A 19181-nucleotide genomic window follows, 5' to 3' on the forward strand; every position below is an offset into this window, starting at 1 on the left:
TGGATGTGGGCGAAATCCGATAATCATATAACCGCCAAACATAAATTCCTGCTCTACCCTTGATTTTGAATTTAACCATTTGTAATGCTAGTGTGCCCTCATGAATATAATTTTTTTTCTATTTAACGTTTATTGTGTTTTCCCATTTTTTCATGCACTTCAATTGGAAGACTTGGCTTAAGCGATATAATTATCGTTAGTATTAAATTGTTTTTTCGCGAAAAGTGTTTCTCCGCCTATTTTCTCTATGTGAATAGGAAGATAACCGTGTTATCAAAAATAATTTTTTTTTCTGGTTTTGTAAACATTGGGGCGTTTGCGGTTATATTGTATTTAAATATATAAAATGCTAGATTACGAAGATGATTACTTTCTCGAGGAAGACAAGATGTAAGCGGATATATACATATATATATTTTTTAATGTTTTTATGGTTTAGGTAGTTAATGTTAAAATATGCATGAGGTTGCACGAACAGGTAACAGATGGTGAGCTATCTGAGGAGTGGGTAGAGTAGCGTGAGGGGAGCTGCAGGGCAGTGCACAGGGTCCACTGTTCTTAGTTTAGTTGGGTGTGCTCTGGCCCCCTGCGCGCCACGTCAGCCTCCTGGGTGGTCCCAGTATCACGTCTCTCGCCATAATTGATGGTGTCGGCCGTCGGAAAACAACAATCTACTCACGTTTTTAAAGGCCCTGTCACACTGTCAAGTATTTGTCTCCAATATATTTTTATACAATAGAGTTGTAAGGGTAGTATTCTATGGAAAATGGTTTTGGTAATTATCGGACGTCGCGGCTTTTAAGAACCTTGGAAAAAGGGGGGGGGGGGGGGGGGGGGAGAAGGAATCAGTAACATGGTTTCCACACACTACACACGTTCCAAAATTTATGTCCGAAGGGTTGGTTTCGTAATTCCTACTAGTTAGTGAACAGAATTAAATGTTATATCTTACATTACAATACCTGTGCTTTTTACCCTGCCGCAACCAATTTACCCGCGGTAAATAGGAATACCTATATGTTTTCCATGTACTAGAGGCATTCCTTAATTAACCTTGAAAGGATGGTTCCTAATGGTTTTTTGAACATCCAAGATATATTATATACAAAATATTTGATGCAAACACAAGTAATCCAACGTGTCAAACAAACATGGCTGCACTAGTGACTTTTCATTGATGTCATAACCCTCCACCTTTAATTGACACAACATATTGGAAGGTGTTGGAAGCAGATATTTGGCAGTGTGACAGGCCCCAAGCAGTGATCACGTGATCGGGCCGTGTAGGATGTGTTGGTAACTAAGAACCAGTAAAATACTATGGGTTAGCATTAAGGTTTATCCCTAGCTTTAATTCAAGCCCAATGGTTTAAGAAATTTTTGAAGTTTTATTGGTGTGCACTGTGTAAAATTGATTGTAATAGCAATAACATGTTTACATATTGCACCCACCATGTGAAGTAGAGGAGGAAACCGCAGGCGTCTCTCCTGGGGACCACTGGTGGGGGTGGGGGAACATCCAATGAGAGAGCAGCGGTTGACAGTCTCCACGAAATGTTTTATTCTAACAAACTCAACACTGCACATACGTTATGCACTTTTATTTCAGCTTTAACAAAAATAAAATTACTTTCATTTTAGTTTTATTATTTTTGCTTCTTTCTAGTTAGTTTTTTTTTTGTAGTGTATTGATGGAAAGAAATTCTAGGATCGGTAGAGGACTATCCAGAAAACTATTGAGTAGCGTACCAATATTTAACTTTTTATTGCAGTAGTCTTTATGTTGTTTCACCATTCCCAGCAAGTACCTATTACTTATTTTCTCACTGATTTGTTTTTTTTAGTGATGCCAAACCTATGATTTAAAATTTTTTTTTTGCTATATAGAAATTTTTTTTTCCTTAATATGTACTTTCAAATGAAACATTTTCTTTGACCTGTAGTATTCTCATTACAATTTTACAAATTGGTCTACTACATAATATAGAGGCAATTGGATATGTGTAAATTGAGTGGCGTCATATAGCCACATACTTGCAAATTGTTCAGTTCAGCCTTAAAAGCCGAGTATTGTTGTATGTTCGGCTCTCTCATTTACAAAATAACCAACTTCTGGTTGGAACACAGAATTTAGTTTTTGTCAGTAGTGTGTTGGACAAGATCAGCAGCCCTCGCCTTAAGCTGGTATTTTATTGCTTTGAGTTTTTGAACCAGTCTTAGAAGAGTTTATTTTTTAATTAGTTGCAACTTGCTTGCACATTTGATTGTTGTAGGTTTATTTTGAGTGCTTAGTTTTGTTTTGTTTTGTTTTATTTTTTTTTGCAGCAGCATGCTGTGTGCGTAGTCGGTTGTGATGTGTTAGTGTGAGTGCATGAGCCGCGGGCGCCATGAACAGTCCGCGCTACGACTACGACTACCTGCTGCAGCCGGCCCCACTGGCGATGGAGGACCGCATGTACGTCCCAGTCGTGCTCTCGGCAACTACCTCTCTGCATCCCCACGCTGAGTCCTTCATGTCTGTTCATGAAACATGAGTCCCTGCTAACGTAGGCCAGATTGTCGTCTCGTAGCACCGATGCACGCGTCAGAGTAGCGACCTCTAGGTACTGCTGCATCTGTTCAGTTCTCTGGACAAGTTCCTGGTCTGTGGCACAGGCCGTACCAGCTGGTCGTGTGCAGTCGGTCGCCAGGGAGATGCATTTCTTCCGTTCGGACACTACGCAACACACAGAGGCACGTGTGGCTGCGGAACTCCAGAGCTACAGGGAGGATTTCAAAAGCACTTTGACGACAGTGTGCCTATTGGTCATTGCAATCATTGGTAACCATGATTGCATCAAGCAGAGACAAGCAGCAAATAGGGGCTTTCATAAACAATGAATAATCATATGTTTTGTTCTGAATATTAATAAGAATATTCTTATCATTTCTATCCAAACAATTCAGCGTGGGGGTAGAGCCTGAATAGAGAACGGGCCCTATAGGACCGGCAACTGCCTGGTGGTCTCGAGAACTGCGGTGTTCCGAGCTGGGGATCCACCCCAGGTTTCTGGACTGCGAGTCCACTTTGCTGCATATTGAGGGGTTTTGTTATGGTGCAAGGCTAGCTGTATGATCTTGTATCAGTTCATATTTGCTAAAATTTTGTCTATATTTTTTCTATTGTCTAAAAAGAATTTTCTGACACAATTTTTTCTTTGAAAATCCCACATGACTTAAGTCTAAAAGTATGTAATTTTATTTTTATGTGATGTTTATTCCTGAAGCTGATTAGCTACACTCGAGTATAAATAGTTACCCAGACAACTAGCGACGCTGATGTTACGGCAGAACATGTTCTCAAGTCTCATCAGCATCTTACGGTGTCATAGCACACGGCATTGCTCCCAGCTCTTGATGATCTTAGAAGTCCCAGAATCTTCATCACTTTCTGTGCACTCTGCCTTTTATGTTACTTCATGTGCCAGTTTGATTGACTTTTGTTATGCCAGATGTCCCCCTTAAAATAAACATGTGAATTAGCAGGAAGGCTTCAGTAGTGGATTCATTGCAAGGTAAAGGTGGTCAGTCCAAGACACGCCTTGCTTTGTGGGGCAGTGGGCACTTGCAGTTGGCTATGTATTTCATTCTCTTCCTGGTATGTATTATATATATATGCATATACAGATGTATGTACGAAATTATGTCTTACGATAATAAATATAAGTTTAAAAAAATTGGTTGTAAAGTTTTTGCAAACTGTGAAGAATTGAGCAGCCACATAGTCAAGACTACAAGATTGTAAATAACATTTCACCATCATTTTTTTTAATCATTCTTCAAACCTAAGAACAATAGGAAAAATAATGTCACTGTCTGTGACCGAGGTCACTTTCTGATAACCACGTTCCACGCTGTAGAGATTGCTGATGGTTTATCAGAACATCAGCTGACATTCTACAGGATTGACTGACCAGGTACATTGGTATCAGAATGTGGCCTCATACTTCTGTACAATTATATGACAACAGGATTAATTTTATTATTGTTTATTGTTTTGAGCTTTCTGTTTTATGTTATTGTAGTTCTCTTGTAGAATATTTTCTGTCAGTGTGTATTGTGCTGTCCTAGGTGTGGCATGTTCACTATGTTTCTGTCTGTGTTCTTCTTCCTCACTGCTTGCGAACGAAAAGGCAGGAGCAGAAGGAGTCAGACGAGCACACGTCGCTTCTCAGTTTGGATCGTCTCTTGTCTTTTGAGAACCCAGCGTAAGTGTAACAGAGTGTCCGCCCACCAGAGCACGGCCATGTGCGCGGCCGCGCCCGACACGTCTCCGATCCTGCCCGTAGCGCACGGCCCCTGGTGGTTCACTCCTGCTCTCTGTGACGTGCAGTATGGCTTAAGCATGGTCTGACAACACCACGTAGTAGTTCACTGCCTCAATGCCTCGTGGAACACACAACATTTTACTTGACAGCCTTGGAAAAAGTTTGTCTGTTTATTTCGTAAAGAAGTTCTCTTCAAATATTTCAGAGTAGACTAATATTAATTGTGTTTGTCTGTCTGGAAAATTTACTAAGTCTAAATTGACTGTGTGCTGAATTGTCGTTTACCAGAAACTTTATAAGGGTGGCAGCCAGCAATGCGTGTGAGCGATCTATCGTTTCATTGCGCAGTCGTACAAAGTTAAAGGTGTGAGACGTACCTCTCTGCTGCAGCCAGTATTTGGCATTGGTATTTAACAACTAGAAGAGGTTCTGAAAACATCTGTTTTAGCCTATTTTTTCCCAGCTATCAAAAAATACAACAGAGATTAATTTTGATAACAGTACTGCCTTTGTAAAATAACATAAAAAAGCTGTTTGTAACAAAAATTACACTCTGAAACTCATTTTATAACCTGACTGTATCACTCTGAAACCACAGTTTATCTGTTTGTATTTCGTCATTTGTGTTCCTAAAGATTTTGAGGATTTTAGTTCTTAAGAAAATCTTTCCAGAGGTTAACTCAGAGTAAAAGTTCAGAAAAGTGAATGCCAAGTAGTTAAGAGACATTAAAAATCTCAATAAAACTAACAAGAATCCTCAGGTTTGACTGAGCTTGAACATAGAGCAAGTTCAGTAGAACAGACAACAAGCACAAAATAACAGAAGGAAATCCAAACAAATATAAAAGTAACTAAAGTATAATCAGATTTTTTACTTGATGATATTAGAGAATATATTTACTTTGTACTTTATGGAAAAAATTAAATTAATCAGCCAATAAAGGTATGTAATATATAGGGTTTTTTTTTTATTTGCTGTAAATTATCTTAAAATTTTATTGTATGAGTATTTTAACAGCTGCTACGTAACAACCTTTTTTTGTTTCTGAATTGCTGTCATTCGAATGTTTCTAAGAAAGCATACTCTTTGGGAACTACGTGCCTGAGGACGGTACACAGTTAACCTAGTGCGTTACGTTTGCGTAAGCCCTGCGCGGACACAAGCGAAGGGGCTTGCTCCTGTGACCCTGGTGCGTGTCTCGTGAAGGAATGCAACGGGCTGAACAGGCTCGGACACTGAGGGCTCTCGTAAGTGTTCAGATGGCAGTGAGCTGTAGTGTAGCGTAGCGAGCTTCCTTAGCACGGCACTTTGCTTGCATGCATAAGAACGGAACATAGGAATGTGACAGCCATCAGACAACTGTGACAGTCTCTGCAATTTCCTACGTACTTTGAATGGATTTTTGCACACTGATTAGTCTTAGGGCCAGACTTAGCCCCAATATTACAAAGCACCTATTTTGAACATTGATTGGAAATGATTTAGCAATTTGGCTATTGACAAATTCACAGAATTTATGTTTTCAAATAATTTAGATTTTTTTAAAACCTTAATTTTATTAAAATTATATTTAGTGTTCATTTTTAGTTCATGAAAAAGGAAGGCTGTGGCATGATAAGCTTATCAGAAGGTGATTCTGTTCTCGTGATTGCTGTTTGCTGGTTGACGTACATCTCGACTCGCTTGATTCCTTGCGTGGCTGCACTGGTTTTCATCGTCAGAAGTGTGGAGTCCTGCTGTGCTGTGCCTCCAGGTTGTTGCAGACGTAGATGCTATACCTGGCAGTTGTAGGCTCCTGTGTGCTGTGATGTCGAGACCTGTGCTCGCTGTTTGCCAGGGGTATGACCGTCACGTCCGGCAACGTGGCGCTCACCAAGGACAGCTCCAATCTGATCGGCATCAGCATCGGGGGCGGGGCCCCGCTCTGCCCCTGCCTCTACATCGTGCAGGTATGCCAACATCGGCAGGAGGAGATCTAGGACTCGCTCATACTGGCGACGCTAAGAGATCCAGTAGGCTAGTGTTCGGATGCAGCTAATGTTGATGAACGAAAGAAGTGGGTTTTTTTTGTCTCTCTTTCTTTTAATTTTGTCATTGATGACTGTACTGTTAAAAATGTATCTGTTACTATCTCTTCTCTGCTGCTAATTGTAATATGTGTGGTTTGTGTTCAGAAATGCTGGCATGATTTTTTTTTATCATCTTTAGTTTATTGACACTGTCGTCAGTTTCAACAACCATTTAGGCTAGTTCTTAAGTTATGAATGAATACTTGTTGTGGGCTCTGGCGCAGTCAGGTACATGTGTAACTGTGCAACCAGATATTCGACAACACGCCGGCGGCGAAGGACGGCACCTTGCAGTGCGGGGACGAGCTGGTGGGGGTCAACGGCATGTCTGTCAAGGGCAAGACCAAGGTCGAAGTGGCCAAGATGATCCAGTCTTCCAAGGTTGGTAACAGTGGCATCCAGCACTTCTCATTGGAGTTGCAACTCAGGTCTCTAGGTTAATGTGAGAACTAATTTTAAAAACTGTTAATTTAAACATTGTTGTATGTCTGCTGGGTTGTTCGTTAGTTGCTAGCCTTTTGCTGGTGGGTTTCTGCTACAATCACAAACTGTCTAATAACCATGGTACATATAATTGTCTATTAATTAATTATTTTCATGACAGTTGTTGCATAGTTAGGCACGCGTGGGTCTGCCGGTGCTTGCCTGTCATCTCGCTGTTGGCTGGGCAGCACAAGCCTTGAGCAACCTTCATGACCGGGTGTTAACTATTAACAGGCTGTCTGTTTCTTGGTTCAGACCCTGTCTGTATTTACTAAGGTGTTCAATCTGATGTTTCTAGAGTTAACATTATGTTTTTAAGTGTAATATTCTGATCTCCCTGAAGTTGTCTGAAAATAGTGTGCAAACATTAATACTGACAAATGAAAGGATGTTTTTCTTTAGTTGTAATTGATTCGCCGACTGCATGGACAATAGTTTGAATTGATTCACCGACTGTATGGACAATAGTTTGAATTGATTCGTCGACTGTACGGACAATAGTTTGAATTGATTGGCCGAATGTATGGAAAATAGTTTGAACTGATTCACCGACTGTATGGGCGGTAGTTTGAACTGATTCACCGACTGTATGGGCGGTAGTTTGAACTGATTCACCGACTGTATGGGCGGTAGTTTGAACTGATTCACCGACTGTATGGGCGGTAGTTTGAACTGATTCACCGACTGTATGGGCGGTAGTTTGAACTGATTCACCGACTGTATGGGCGGTAGTTTGAACTGATTCACCGACTGTATGGGCGGTAGTTTGAAGAGACCGCCAAGCCTCAGCGGCGTGTGCCAGTTCTCGAGACTGTTTCCCCTACAAATAATTGTTTCCCTCCCCTCTCTTCTTCTGGGTCCTTCCCTCCACGAAGCGTAAACCTGCTCTCAGTCTTCTTGTAAGCTCTGAGGTGTTAACTCCAAGAATTTGGTTTGGCTGATGCCATTTTGTTAGTTTTATGTGAGGGCGGTACATGTCATGTAAGTTGAAGTTAAATTATATTAACTTAGAATTTCTGTTTAAATTACTCTTTTGGAACCACTCATTCTTCGAGCCTTGTAATGTTACCTCTTTGTGTCTCCATGCGCTGTACACATGTTTACGGGCGATATGGTTGGTCTTTGTTTGGCCATGTACTTAGAACTTAAATTTGTCTCGTAGAGGAATTTGAGCCATTCACTGTTGCTTTGTTATTTGACAGATGTATCTGTTATGTTCCTAATCCCTTAGGCAGCGCAAATTATTGTGTCTCATGACTAAAGGAAATACTTATGGCACCCGAATTTTCTTCCCTTCCTATTAACATAGAGAAACTATGATTGTAAGTGTACAGTCTTTCAGTTCATTCCACCCTCTTCCTTCTTTTTGTTTCTTCACTACGTTATTTCTCGAATGTTGTTTTTATTTTATAAGAGTGAATTTTTTTGACGTGACAACGTCTAATAAATCGATGAACGCCGGCTGCATGCACGAAAAAGTGTCCCGTTATGCACATTGTCCCATTACGCTGTGTCTCATTACGCTCATTGTACGCTTGCGCCGCACCTATCTCTCTTCCACTCGATTGGAACAACCATCAATTTGACTTTTTCGGGGCACATTAAACTTGAAACACTCCCATTCATTGCCTACTTTTCCTATCATCGTCATATATCCTTAACAGAATAACACAGATTGGAAGAAGTTAAATAGCAAACATGTATTAAAGTTATAGTTAAAATAATCTCTTTGTTGAAGTAATAAACATATTTGAATTAATGAGTGCAAATAAAAGTAAATTTATCAATTAAATTGTAGATTTCATTTCACTCCTTCTTTGTATCCATACAAAATAGTGATAGTTCAATAAAAATGATTCAATTTTATTCATAACGGTATGCAATCATTTCATCAATCTTTTGTTATGACGTCGTCACGTTAAACTATCGTCCGTACACCGACTTTACAGATAAAGAATTGTTTCTCTCTGGGCCTGGCATGGTTGTGCGCGGGCGAAGTAGGGAGCACCAGAACGCCGTGCGCAGGAGGAGGTGACGGTCAACTACAACAAGCTGCACGCCGACCCGCGCCAGGGCAAGAGCCTGGACATCGTGCTGAAGAAGGTGAAGCACCGCCTGGTGGAGAACATGAGCACCACGACGGCGGACGCGCTGGGACTGTCGCGCGCCATCCTCTGCAACGACACGCTCATCAAGAGGCTGGAGCAGCTGGAGCAGACGGAGGGCGTGTACCGCGGCCTGGTGGAGCACGCCAAGGCCGTGCTCCAGGCCTTCTTCAGCCTGCTGCAGGTCTACAAAGGCACGTCCCACCGCAGGCCCACTCCCGTCATGGAGCGGCTTTCATCAGTACTGTACTGTCTGATTTCACTCTCATAACGACTGACTTTTGGTCTTTAATTTTTCTTGTGATTTACATAAACAAAATGTTATATACTAAACAAGATCTTATCATGTAAATTATCTAAATAAGTTGTAAATCATACCCAGCTAAATACACCTCTAAAATAAATAAAAAGAATATTAAATAGTTAATTCCTCATTCTGAGGAGAATCCTCCTCCTGTGGAGAAATACCCTTTCTGTGGTTTAAGTCCCGTTCAGAAGTCCAGATTTGCTGGACTTCAGTCCTTTTGACGTTATGACATTTCCGGTTCAACTTGAGTGGCAGAAAAGCGGGATGTCGTATGGCTTTCATCGAACATGCTGAGAACCAAATAACTAATTTAATAAAAAAAACAGTTTTAAACCTAAAAAACATGATAAAAATGAGAAAAAAAATTTTTTGTAACTTTTTTCCACCCTGCTTTACTTGTTGAGTAACTGCCTGAAAAAAATTTTTATATGACCAATCATAACTTCAAGAGGTGGAAAAAAATGGGTTGGAGGACAAAAAAATTCATAACTTCCTTTGTAGGCACACCATCGACCACATTCAGATTGTTTGTAGTTCCTATAATTTTTATCTAAAACTTTAGTCTCAAAAATTTTTTCATAAGACAAACTATTGCAGCAAGGGATTGAAAAAAAGGGTAGAAATAGAAAAACTCATAATTTCTGTCCCCTGTACACTATTAAATGAGTTCTTATTTATTTTAAATTTTCTAAATATTGCTTAAAATTTTGTTTTGAGTAAATTTTTATGTCACCAACCATTACTGAAGGGGGTGGAAATATAACAAGGGTTGAAAGACAAAAAAAAAAAAATAAAAAATCGTAACTTTATTAGTAGGTATACTTTCAGAACCATTATAATTTATTGTAACAATTCAAAACATTATCCTAAATCTTAAACTGATTTTTTATGAAATGATTTATTATAGTAAAAATGGGTTGAAATAAAAAAATCCAAATATGTTTGTTATCAAATTTGTTGTAATTTTTTTTTTTTAACCATCTTAATATTATCTTAAACCTTGGTCCAAAGCAAATTTTTATACTACCACATATTATGCAAGGGATGAAAAATAATGTTCGATGGTCAAAAAAATTTATAACTACATACCTTAGTAGGTGTAATATGATATACAGCCTAAGCTATTAATGCTGGATGAATTGAGTTAAAAACATTGTAAAAAATTTTGCTGTATGGAATATGTCATTTACATTAAGTTTTTAAAATGTTCCAGAAGTTATAAAAGGTTCAAGAACACTTCCAGATTAAATAGGTAATTCAAAATTTACCAACGCCTGTAGGCTGTGCCGAAAGAGGTTTTAAAAAAAAAAAAAAAAAAAAAAAATCAAGAAAATTAGCGTAAAAACCTTAAAAATGTTGGGAAAGACTTGTAATTTGGCCTTGTAAAAAGAGAGGCTGTCCTGTCTGTGGACTGGATATCGAGCGAGGCTGTGCAGAGTGGCCAGTGGCCAGTCCGACAATGTCCTTGACCTCCGGCCCACAGCCCTGCCGGGTTGGACCGAGGTGACTCGTAGTCAACCATCACCAATGATGAAGCTTGTGCGGTCGGTCTGAAGCCCAGCGAGTGATGTCTTGCTCGTGCTGCTCTGTCGTGTCCTAATTATTTGGTGTAAAGAAAACTTTGCTCGGTGTTTGCAGCTTTCGGGGACACCTTTGCGGGCATCGGGGTGCGTGAGCCCCAGCCGCGGGCCAGCGAAGCGTTCCGGCAGTTCGGCGACTACCACCGCCAGATGGAGAAGTACGGCATCAAGATGCTCAAGACAGTCAAGCCCGTGAGTCTGCGACGTGCCGTATCAACTTTGCGTTTGCCTTATTTTTTTTTATAAATTTTTACTGCACATTAAATATTTTTAACTTAATATTATTTGACGACTATGCTACCACCATGGGAGTTGAAGTGTCCGTCGAAGTTTAGGGCGCCACCACATTTGTAACAGGCATGTGGACCGGCTACTCTGTTCTCAGGGCCGTGACGTAGCCCGTGTGTGGCGAGGCCCGTTTACCCATGTATCACTGAAAAGCTCAGAAAATGATGACAGGTGCGTGAAGCTCCTTCCTCTAGCAGTAATCGCAAGTCACTGCCCGTTCGTCCTTGCTCCGCAGCTTTCGGGAGCGGAGCAATGACGTCACACCGGTGGGCGCGGGCCGACACACACGCACACTTCGGCGGGCTGTTAAACGCCGGGGCCATAGACGGTGGTGGTGGAAGGAGTGGGTTTACAGCTCGTAAGGGGGGAGGTGGTGGCACATCAGGCTCAGAAGGGCGCAGCCCGGGAGGATGTCAACTAAAAATATAACAATTATGAATTCCTGATGTCCTGTGTTGTCTTCTAAGTTCTATTTGCTTGCATGAGAACGATGTTGAAGTAAACATGCAAGTACACGTGTCAAAACTCGTTTCACGTAGCTTCTACTTGTTGCAGATCTTGTCTGATCTGGGCACGTACTTGTACAAAGCCATCCCCGACACGAAGCTGACGATCCGCAAGTACGCGGACACCAAGTTCGAGTACTTGTCGTACTGCCTGAAGGTGAAGGAGATGGATGACGAGGAGTACAGCTACAACGCTCTGCAGGAGCCCTTGTACCGCGTCGAGACGGGCAACTACGAGTACCGGTGCGTGCACTGCCTGCTGTAGCGTCGTAGCTCCTGCTCACCTGATACCACTGCAATATACTCTAAAAATAACATGAATTCTGATGCTTTAATTTATAAATGATTTTCTACAAATAATTTTTTTTTAATCTTTTACATGAAGTCCTTCAATAGTAGTTTCATATTGAATGAAAGTCTGGATCGGCAAAATCGTGACCTCACTTCTTATGTGCGGATACAAGTTTATTTTCCAGTTTTTATCAATGGAACGGTGACAGTCTTGTGTGCTGGAAACTGTGGTATTTCACATTGTTTGTTTTGTATGACTGTAGAGTCGACTTCCTTAGATTTACCGATGCTTGATCCCTTCATTGAAATCATTGAATTTGGATTCACTCGTTGATTTTGTCATGTGCTTCACGTACTCCACGTTGAGTCGTGGGTGGGCAGCAGCCGAGACCGAGTGACGGAGTGACTGAGAGCAGGGGAGACGGACGGACGGACGGTGGTCGCAGGCTGATCCTGCGCTGCCGCCAGGACGCGCGCGCGCGCTTCGCCCGGCTGCGCTCGGACGTGCTGGTGAAGATGGAGCTGCTGGACAACAAGCACGTGCAGGACGTGGTGTGGCAGCTGCAGCGGCTGGTGGCGGGGCTGGCACGCTTCCACGCCGATACGCACGAGGCCCTGCGCGCGTGCGCGACCCTCTTCCCCGTCGAGGTGGACCTGGCCGGCTCGGCCTTCCTGTACCGGACCCCCGCCTGCGTGAGTGTGATGTACTGGAATACCAAACAATCTTGAATATTTGTCACGCTCAGCTTCATCTGTGATGTTTGCCGACTTCGGGGTGAGGTCCCTCCCTGTGGTTACCTCGTCTAAGTACGAGGCTGCCCTGTCTCAGGGACGTCTCGGAAGAGGCTCCTGTTGGTGGGCGGTAGGTGTCGCACCTGCGTGAGCCCTCTGGGACCAAGTAGCCTCCCTCCAGACGGCCGGGCTGCTCGAACAAGGGCTCCGGAGGCGAGGGAGGTACCGCTAGTCCAGCTCGCCAGGCTTGTGCCGCTTCTCGGTCAGTCAGGGCTTCGAGCGCCACCCTGCTTTTCATCTCCCTTCAGTTCCATCAGGGCATTAGCGGGGAGGTAGGATCAGGGAGTCGGGGAGAGCTCAAGCCTAGCAACCCAGAGCTGAGCGCCACTCAGGCTGAGCCGGCTGCACGCTGAGATCATGTGATAGCCAAGTGGAAGATGGCGAGGAATGCACAGCACCCTACACTGCAGTGGAGCTTCTGTCGGAACGCAGCTGCCCTAACACAATTTTTTTTCCAAAACTCCAATTATCTGCCAAAAAATTATATCAATGTTAAGAAAAAGAACAATAAAAACCATAGTGCGGAAAAACACATTGTGAAAATTTTAGCTTTAATGTTGAGAAGACCCTAAAATATATTCAATATAAGACATCCACAAATTTATAACTTTGAAAAAATTTTGAACTGTTTAGATTTTTATCTTTACATCTTAAACAATGTTTTCCTTTCCATTTCATTTTTATAAATTTTCATAAAAATTTGATATTAATAAAATTTGATTAATAAGTGCTATTTATGTCGAAAATATTTCTAAAGTTGCTAATGAGTTTATTGATTAAGGAATATCGAGAGTTTAATTAAATTTACAGTAAATCTAAATTCATTCATGTTCCAAAAGATCAAGGTACTATATGTGGATATTCTTGAAATACGTTTATCAAGATGTGAGCCTTCAGAAATGATATTTAATGAGTGTTTGTGGAGTGTTGGAGTTGACAGGGGCGCCGGGCGGGCACGGGAGGCGGGGGGTCGGGGACCCACGAGCCGGCCGGGTGTTGCAGGACGAGGCGGACGACGACGGAGACGACGAGCTGCTGCAGGCGGACGAGGCCAAGGAGGACGAGACCCTCATCCCTGGCCTGACCGACTGAAGCTCCCCGGTCTCCGAGGACTGCAGTGGTGTCGCGGCGAGCCCCGCGCCCGCCTGGTCGTTCCGGCGACTTCCTGCCGCTGGTTCTCCGGGGAGCTAGATCCGAACAATATACCAGAGATTTCTTGGACTAAACCTATTGCGTTTAGCTCATCTTGAGAATAAACACAGTGTTACTTATTTCACACATTCCAGTTTACCTAAGTTTTGTCGAACTGTATTGTGATCAAGTAGCGAATAGATCGGATGCAGGTTTTCGCAGAAGCATTTTGGCTCTGCCCCTGCATTTATTGTGTGGTTCGGTTGGGAGAGGGGGTCGTCGGTCTTGGCTCACTCCGTTTCGTGTCCAGCCGACACAGATGTGTGCCCACGTGTCTAGCAAACCCCTTCAACCAATAACAACGTAGCTGAAGTATGATTAGGTGGAGTCAGGCCGATCATGAAGGAAAACCCTGAAAGCTAGGCTAGGAAATGTGTATGCAACTTAATATATAATATGTGTTAAGCCCTGTTAAATAAACATGGTGAGTTTTGAATGACTACGTGTATTTTTAATATAAAATTAGATATTTTTATGTATTGTTACTATTGGTTTTAAATAAATTATGAAATGCATAGTATACAAGTTAACGGTCAATTTTTATTTCCCTACAGCAAAACCCTGATCCATTCAGGATATAAGTTAACAGACCTAATATTTTCCATAAAAAAACACACCCAAATTGATTTATAAGGCTACAGTTTTAGAAAACTTAAAAAACAATTTAAAGTGTGTGTTTGTATATGCTTTACATGTGAAATTTTGTGTCAGTTGTTACACCCACAATTTTGAAGCTGCAAATGCACACACATTCTGCCACACTACTCAACCAATGAACAGCAGGCAGAGAGACAGTTGGTGCAAAGATGGAGCAGACCAACTGAAGCGCAAGAGGCAGTGAGCTACCGCACGTCTCTAGCAGCAGAGAGCTGTTGTAACATTGCGAGACCCTGCCTTCCACAGCTTGGTAAAGAATTACTGAGAAATTTATATGATGATTTATTCATTCAGAGGAGTCAGCTGATTATGTAGTGTCAAGGTTGTAGTGAAATAGTTTTTAATGTGTATTTTATCACTTTTACCATTCTGGTAAATAATTTTTGTGTTTAATTTAGAAAAGCCTTTGAACTTATAACTGTTTCTCTTTCTTTTTTTAAGAGTTATATATGTAAATGCACTTTTCCAGTATGCTATGACCTTCAAATTTTATGTTTTAATGCCTTTTTTTACATTTGGAGTTATTCAGAAGCTTTCATAATGATTATAAAATATTTGCCAATGTCCGAGTGAAAGAAAGAACAAGAGGCAGGTGTGCAACTCTGTGGCGCCATGGTTTTCTCTTGACATTTCTTCAATGCAGAGGTTTGTGGCAATTTCCGTACGTATTCTCATGATGGTAAAGTTGAGCGCCTGCATATGCGACCAGAGAAAGAAGACAGTAAAAAATGTACTGGCTTCTATAAGTTTTTCTGTCTAGAAGGTTATTCTGTCATATTGAAGTTTTTATGAAAAAAAATTAATGTGCAAAGTCTTGAGAAATTGCATATGTAAATAAAAAGAAGTTGCTATACTTAACATTTTTCTGCCAGTAAGAATCAAATGTTAGTCACATCAACAGAGAATTTTGAATTTGAATTGCAAAACAATAATACAACACTAAGAAAAGATTTTCTACACTGAATTTTTTTTTTAACAACACTTTTTTTTTTGTCCTCAAGGAGAAAGAAGATGTTATCTGCTGTTTAACACACACACAGTGTTGTTACTTGGTTTATATGGTTATATGTTGAACAAGATTATGAGAAAATGTTTTATTCTGCCAGATGAGCAGTGGCTCATATGTTAGTGTTTTTTCGAGGCTGCTGAGAGGATCGGGTTTTAATATTTAATTTTTTGTATGGCACAAGTCCAGTTTTCTATTTCTCGCCTTTGGCACTTTCTCCTTTCAGTAACAATGCAATAATGAAGTTATCGCTTGCAATGGAGAGTACAGTGTTGACAAGTAGTCAAAGTAAACATGAACAAACTTCAATTGAAAGATTTAATGTTATTGGATACATAACAAAGATGATGCTTGATTTTTTTTAAATCTAAACCAAACATGCAATAGTAAAGTTAAAAATGGAGGATTTGAAGTGTCACATGTCTGTGTTGTCGCAGGGATAAAGCACGTGTTTCATTTCACGAGAACCCTTAACTATAGGCGTATGTTCTGAACACTGGTCCTAACTGCGTACAAGCTTGTCTGTATAAGGAAGTACGATATTCAAGCCTAACAAGGATGACAGAGGATGAGCCAATAGCAGGAAAGTGTCGCCTCAGCGCGGCAGTGGTGAGTTGTGGGACAGTGGAGGAGGCTCCTCACAATACCACACATACTGGGAAACATGTCTTAAAAATGTACATATAGATTTTTTATTCAACATAAACACAAAATCAAACTTGGACAGGCTTTTTACTTGTTCGTCGAGTGTGTCCAATTAGTGCCGTTTATTGGTTTACCTTGTCCTTGCCACTACTCAGTCGTGGGTCAAGTTTCGTCAGACGAGACGATTCTGCGTTCCAAACTAAACCACTCGAGTGACAGCACATCGCTCTTCGGCAAACATTTTGCTCAGCGACGACGACTAGTGTGATATGAATGGATTTCATTTGTTGAACGTCTTCTACGATTTGCACACTCTACTCCCATATGGTTATTAAATGTATAAAGATGTAAACAGTGTATCTGGTACAGGCTAATACAAAATGTTTGTTTATGTGCCAGACATAAATGTAGCTAGTCAGAAGGTACATGAATTAGGGACTTCACTTTAAAAAGACATTTGATTTTTTTTCTCTATTAAATTTACTTTCCTCTGTAACTGAGATGAACAAATTTAATTTTCCATTTTCTATACAGCAATGTGTACTGATATTTCTTTTTTTGATGTTTTCCATCTTACACTTCTTTTTAAATTTCCCTTCGTTCTCCTTATTGGTTATGATTTGAATGAAACAGTTATTGCGAAGACATTCTCTACCCGAGCGAGTTTTTTTTTTTTTTCAATCAACAGAATGCTTTCCCTAAAACTCAAGTAGAAAACGGTCTCCTGAGGGTGCAAGCCGGTGCCTGCGGCTCTGAAGTCCACTGCGAGGAAGTAGTGTAAACCACGGATGATGGAGATGACGGGTGCTCGGAGAACGGTCACAGCTGCAACGCGACACAGCACAGTCAGATGGAGGAGGGCGCGTCATACCACGGGGGCATCCAGTGCACGGCGGGCCGGGCCCTGCGCCCAGGCACGGCCAGGCGCGCGCTGCGGCTCCTGGCGGACACGCCCAGGTTGCCGTTGCAGTCGCTCACGTCGTTGTTGTTGACGTCGTCCAGCACCAGGAAGGACTTGCCAGCCGGCGAGGGCGAGCCTGCGGACACACGGGGAGCGTTGGCGTCGTTCCGTAACCAGCTTCAGACCCTCACTTGCGGTCAGGGCCACAACTAGAGTCTCTGGCACCCGGGGCATAAATGGATTCATGTCCCCCACCCCTCTTTTCTTGCACATACTACACCAATAAAGCGGGTGGTCCGGGGGCCCTACCACCGGAAAAATGGTGCTGTGTTGAGACGTTGTGTTGTAAATCAGATTAGACATTCCTGGCATGCAAGTTAAAAAACGTTTTACCAGTTACCAGTAGTAGTAGGAAGGAATCACAATGCAAGCGATTTCGGATCCCCCATAGCTTTGCGCCCGGGGCGTATGCCCCGCTTGCCCCCCCCTCCCCCCTTAGTACCGGCCCTGTTTGCGGTATTAACTGGTGACTGGTTCCAGCAAGGTCTGTACAAGCTTGTGCCTAGGAGTCCTGTTCAGGCCAGAATATGGTAGGTCAACGGTACAAGACGGAGCTGGGACTGGCAGGTACCCACCGTGGGCGGGCGAGGTCCGAGGCTTGCTGGGCTCGTACTGGTCGCTCGAGACGCTGGCGGGGTGCACCAGCAGGCGGAAGGTGGGCGAGTTGCAGCGACACTCCTCCTGGTCGCCCGCCCCGCTCGACCTGCGACACACGGGCGTCTCGCGAGCCGAACAAACACTGTGCACTACTGGCAATCATGCATGGCAATGTGTTGGATTGATATTGTTTACAAAGGTATGGAATAATTTAAAAGTTGTTTCAATATTCCCAGTGTTTAAATGAGGTAACCACCAATAGCAAACCAACCAGCAATTTTGTCTACACAATGACAATTGCTACAAAAGCAAGTCCCTGTAAGTAGACACTATGTATTGTTGATTGGCATGTTAAACTTTTCCTAACCATCACATCCTTTGCTAATGTGTGCTACCTTGGACCTTCAATGTTATATACCGGCATTAATAGTAGTTTAAATCATGGATGTGTGTGTGTGTAAATTGGTTTAGTAATTAATGCGTTAATTAACATCTGTATCATTAACCCACTGTCACATCTTTTTTTAGTGCCTATCAGGGAACATATTAAACTGAAGCTTATAAGGGAGTAACTATTACATGCTCCAAGTTGTTTTAAGTAATTATACATACTTAGTAAAAGCTTCTAAAGAGTTCTTTGGGAATTGAAGGGTGTTCACGTGGTCAGATCACTCACTTCTCAAAAAGCATATCCTGGTTTTATTCCCAGAGATTTAAGGGTGGTATTCCAAGACATTCGGGTAAGGTGACAAATAAGCAAAACATTATTTGGATATAGCTGTAACCTAACTCGCAGACCATACTTTTTAAAGTTGCGATTATTTGTTTTTACTATCACTAAAAAGTACAAAATGTTTTCCAGAATAGTTTTGCTATTATAAAGTTTCATTTGGCACACCAACATGCTTGATACGTCCCCAGATTATCTTAAAAATGACTACATACTAGTTAATTGCGCCATATGCAGTTCAGCCATCTGAACGAAATCAACAAAATGTGACCTCTGCACATGCGCGTAATTTGGGAAACAAGTAGGACACTAAATGCGGTTGCATATAAATTAGCGATGCAGTGTTCTATCGTGCACTAGGAATATGGTTAGGGTACAGGTGTAGCATATTGATCACCTAAACATTTATTTTTGTGTATTAGAATACCGGCCTGAAACTTGCGTTGTCTTGCAAATGAGAGTGGCTTGAGTTGTCATGAGACCTCTAATTTAAGATAATTCACATTTTTAATGTAATTGAGAGACTGAAGTGTAGAATATTAAGTTTTGTTAGTTATTTAAAATAAATGATAGTTATTGAAACTTAAGAGCTAATTATTTGTAAGTAAATCCATTAGTCAAATCTTTTAGGACATCTCGTACCTAGTCTGGAAGGAAAGGTTTAT

General features: G+C 41.6%; 1 protein-coding gene across 5 annotated transcripts; it reads left to right on the top strand.

Moving 5' to 3' along the window:
- Positions 1–236: 236 nt before the first annotated feature.
- LOC134534355 (PRKCA-binding protein) lies at positions 237–14445 on the top strand. 5 transcript variants are annotated; one of them, XM_063372773.1, is made up of 9 exons: positions 277–390; positions 2326–2455; positions 6146–6257; positions 6630–6758; positions 8862–9159; positions 10911–11044; positions 11696–11889; positions 12384–12630; positions 13732–14445. In XM_063372773.1, the coding sequence occupies exons 2-9, from the start codon at positions 2388–2390 to the stop codon at positions 13819–13821; spliced, it is 1272 nt and encodes a 423-aa protein (XP_063228843.1). In that variant the 5' UTR covers positions 277–390; positions 2326–2387; the 3' UTR covers positions 13822–14445. The 5 variants fall into 5 exon arrangements, with proteins under 5 accessions (XP_063228847.1, XP_063228848.1, XP_063228843.1 ...); XM_063372776.1 differs by having other exon boundaries at positions 8886–9159; XM_063372775.1 differs by having other exon boundaries at positions 290–390; positions 2329–2455.
- Positions 14446–19181: the final 4736 nt, after the last annotated feature.

Source organism: Bacillus rossius, chromosome 7 (assembly GCF_032445375.1).
Source record: "Bacillus rossius redtenbacheri isolate Brsri chromosome 7, Brsri_v3, whole genome shotgun sequence".
Classification (NCBI taxonomy): Eukaryota; Metazoa; Arthropoda; class Insecta; order Phasmatodea; family Bacillidae; genus Bacillus; species Bacillus rossius.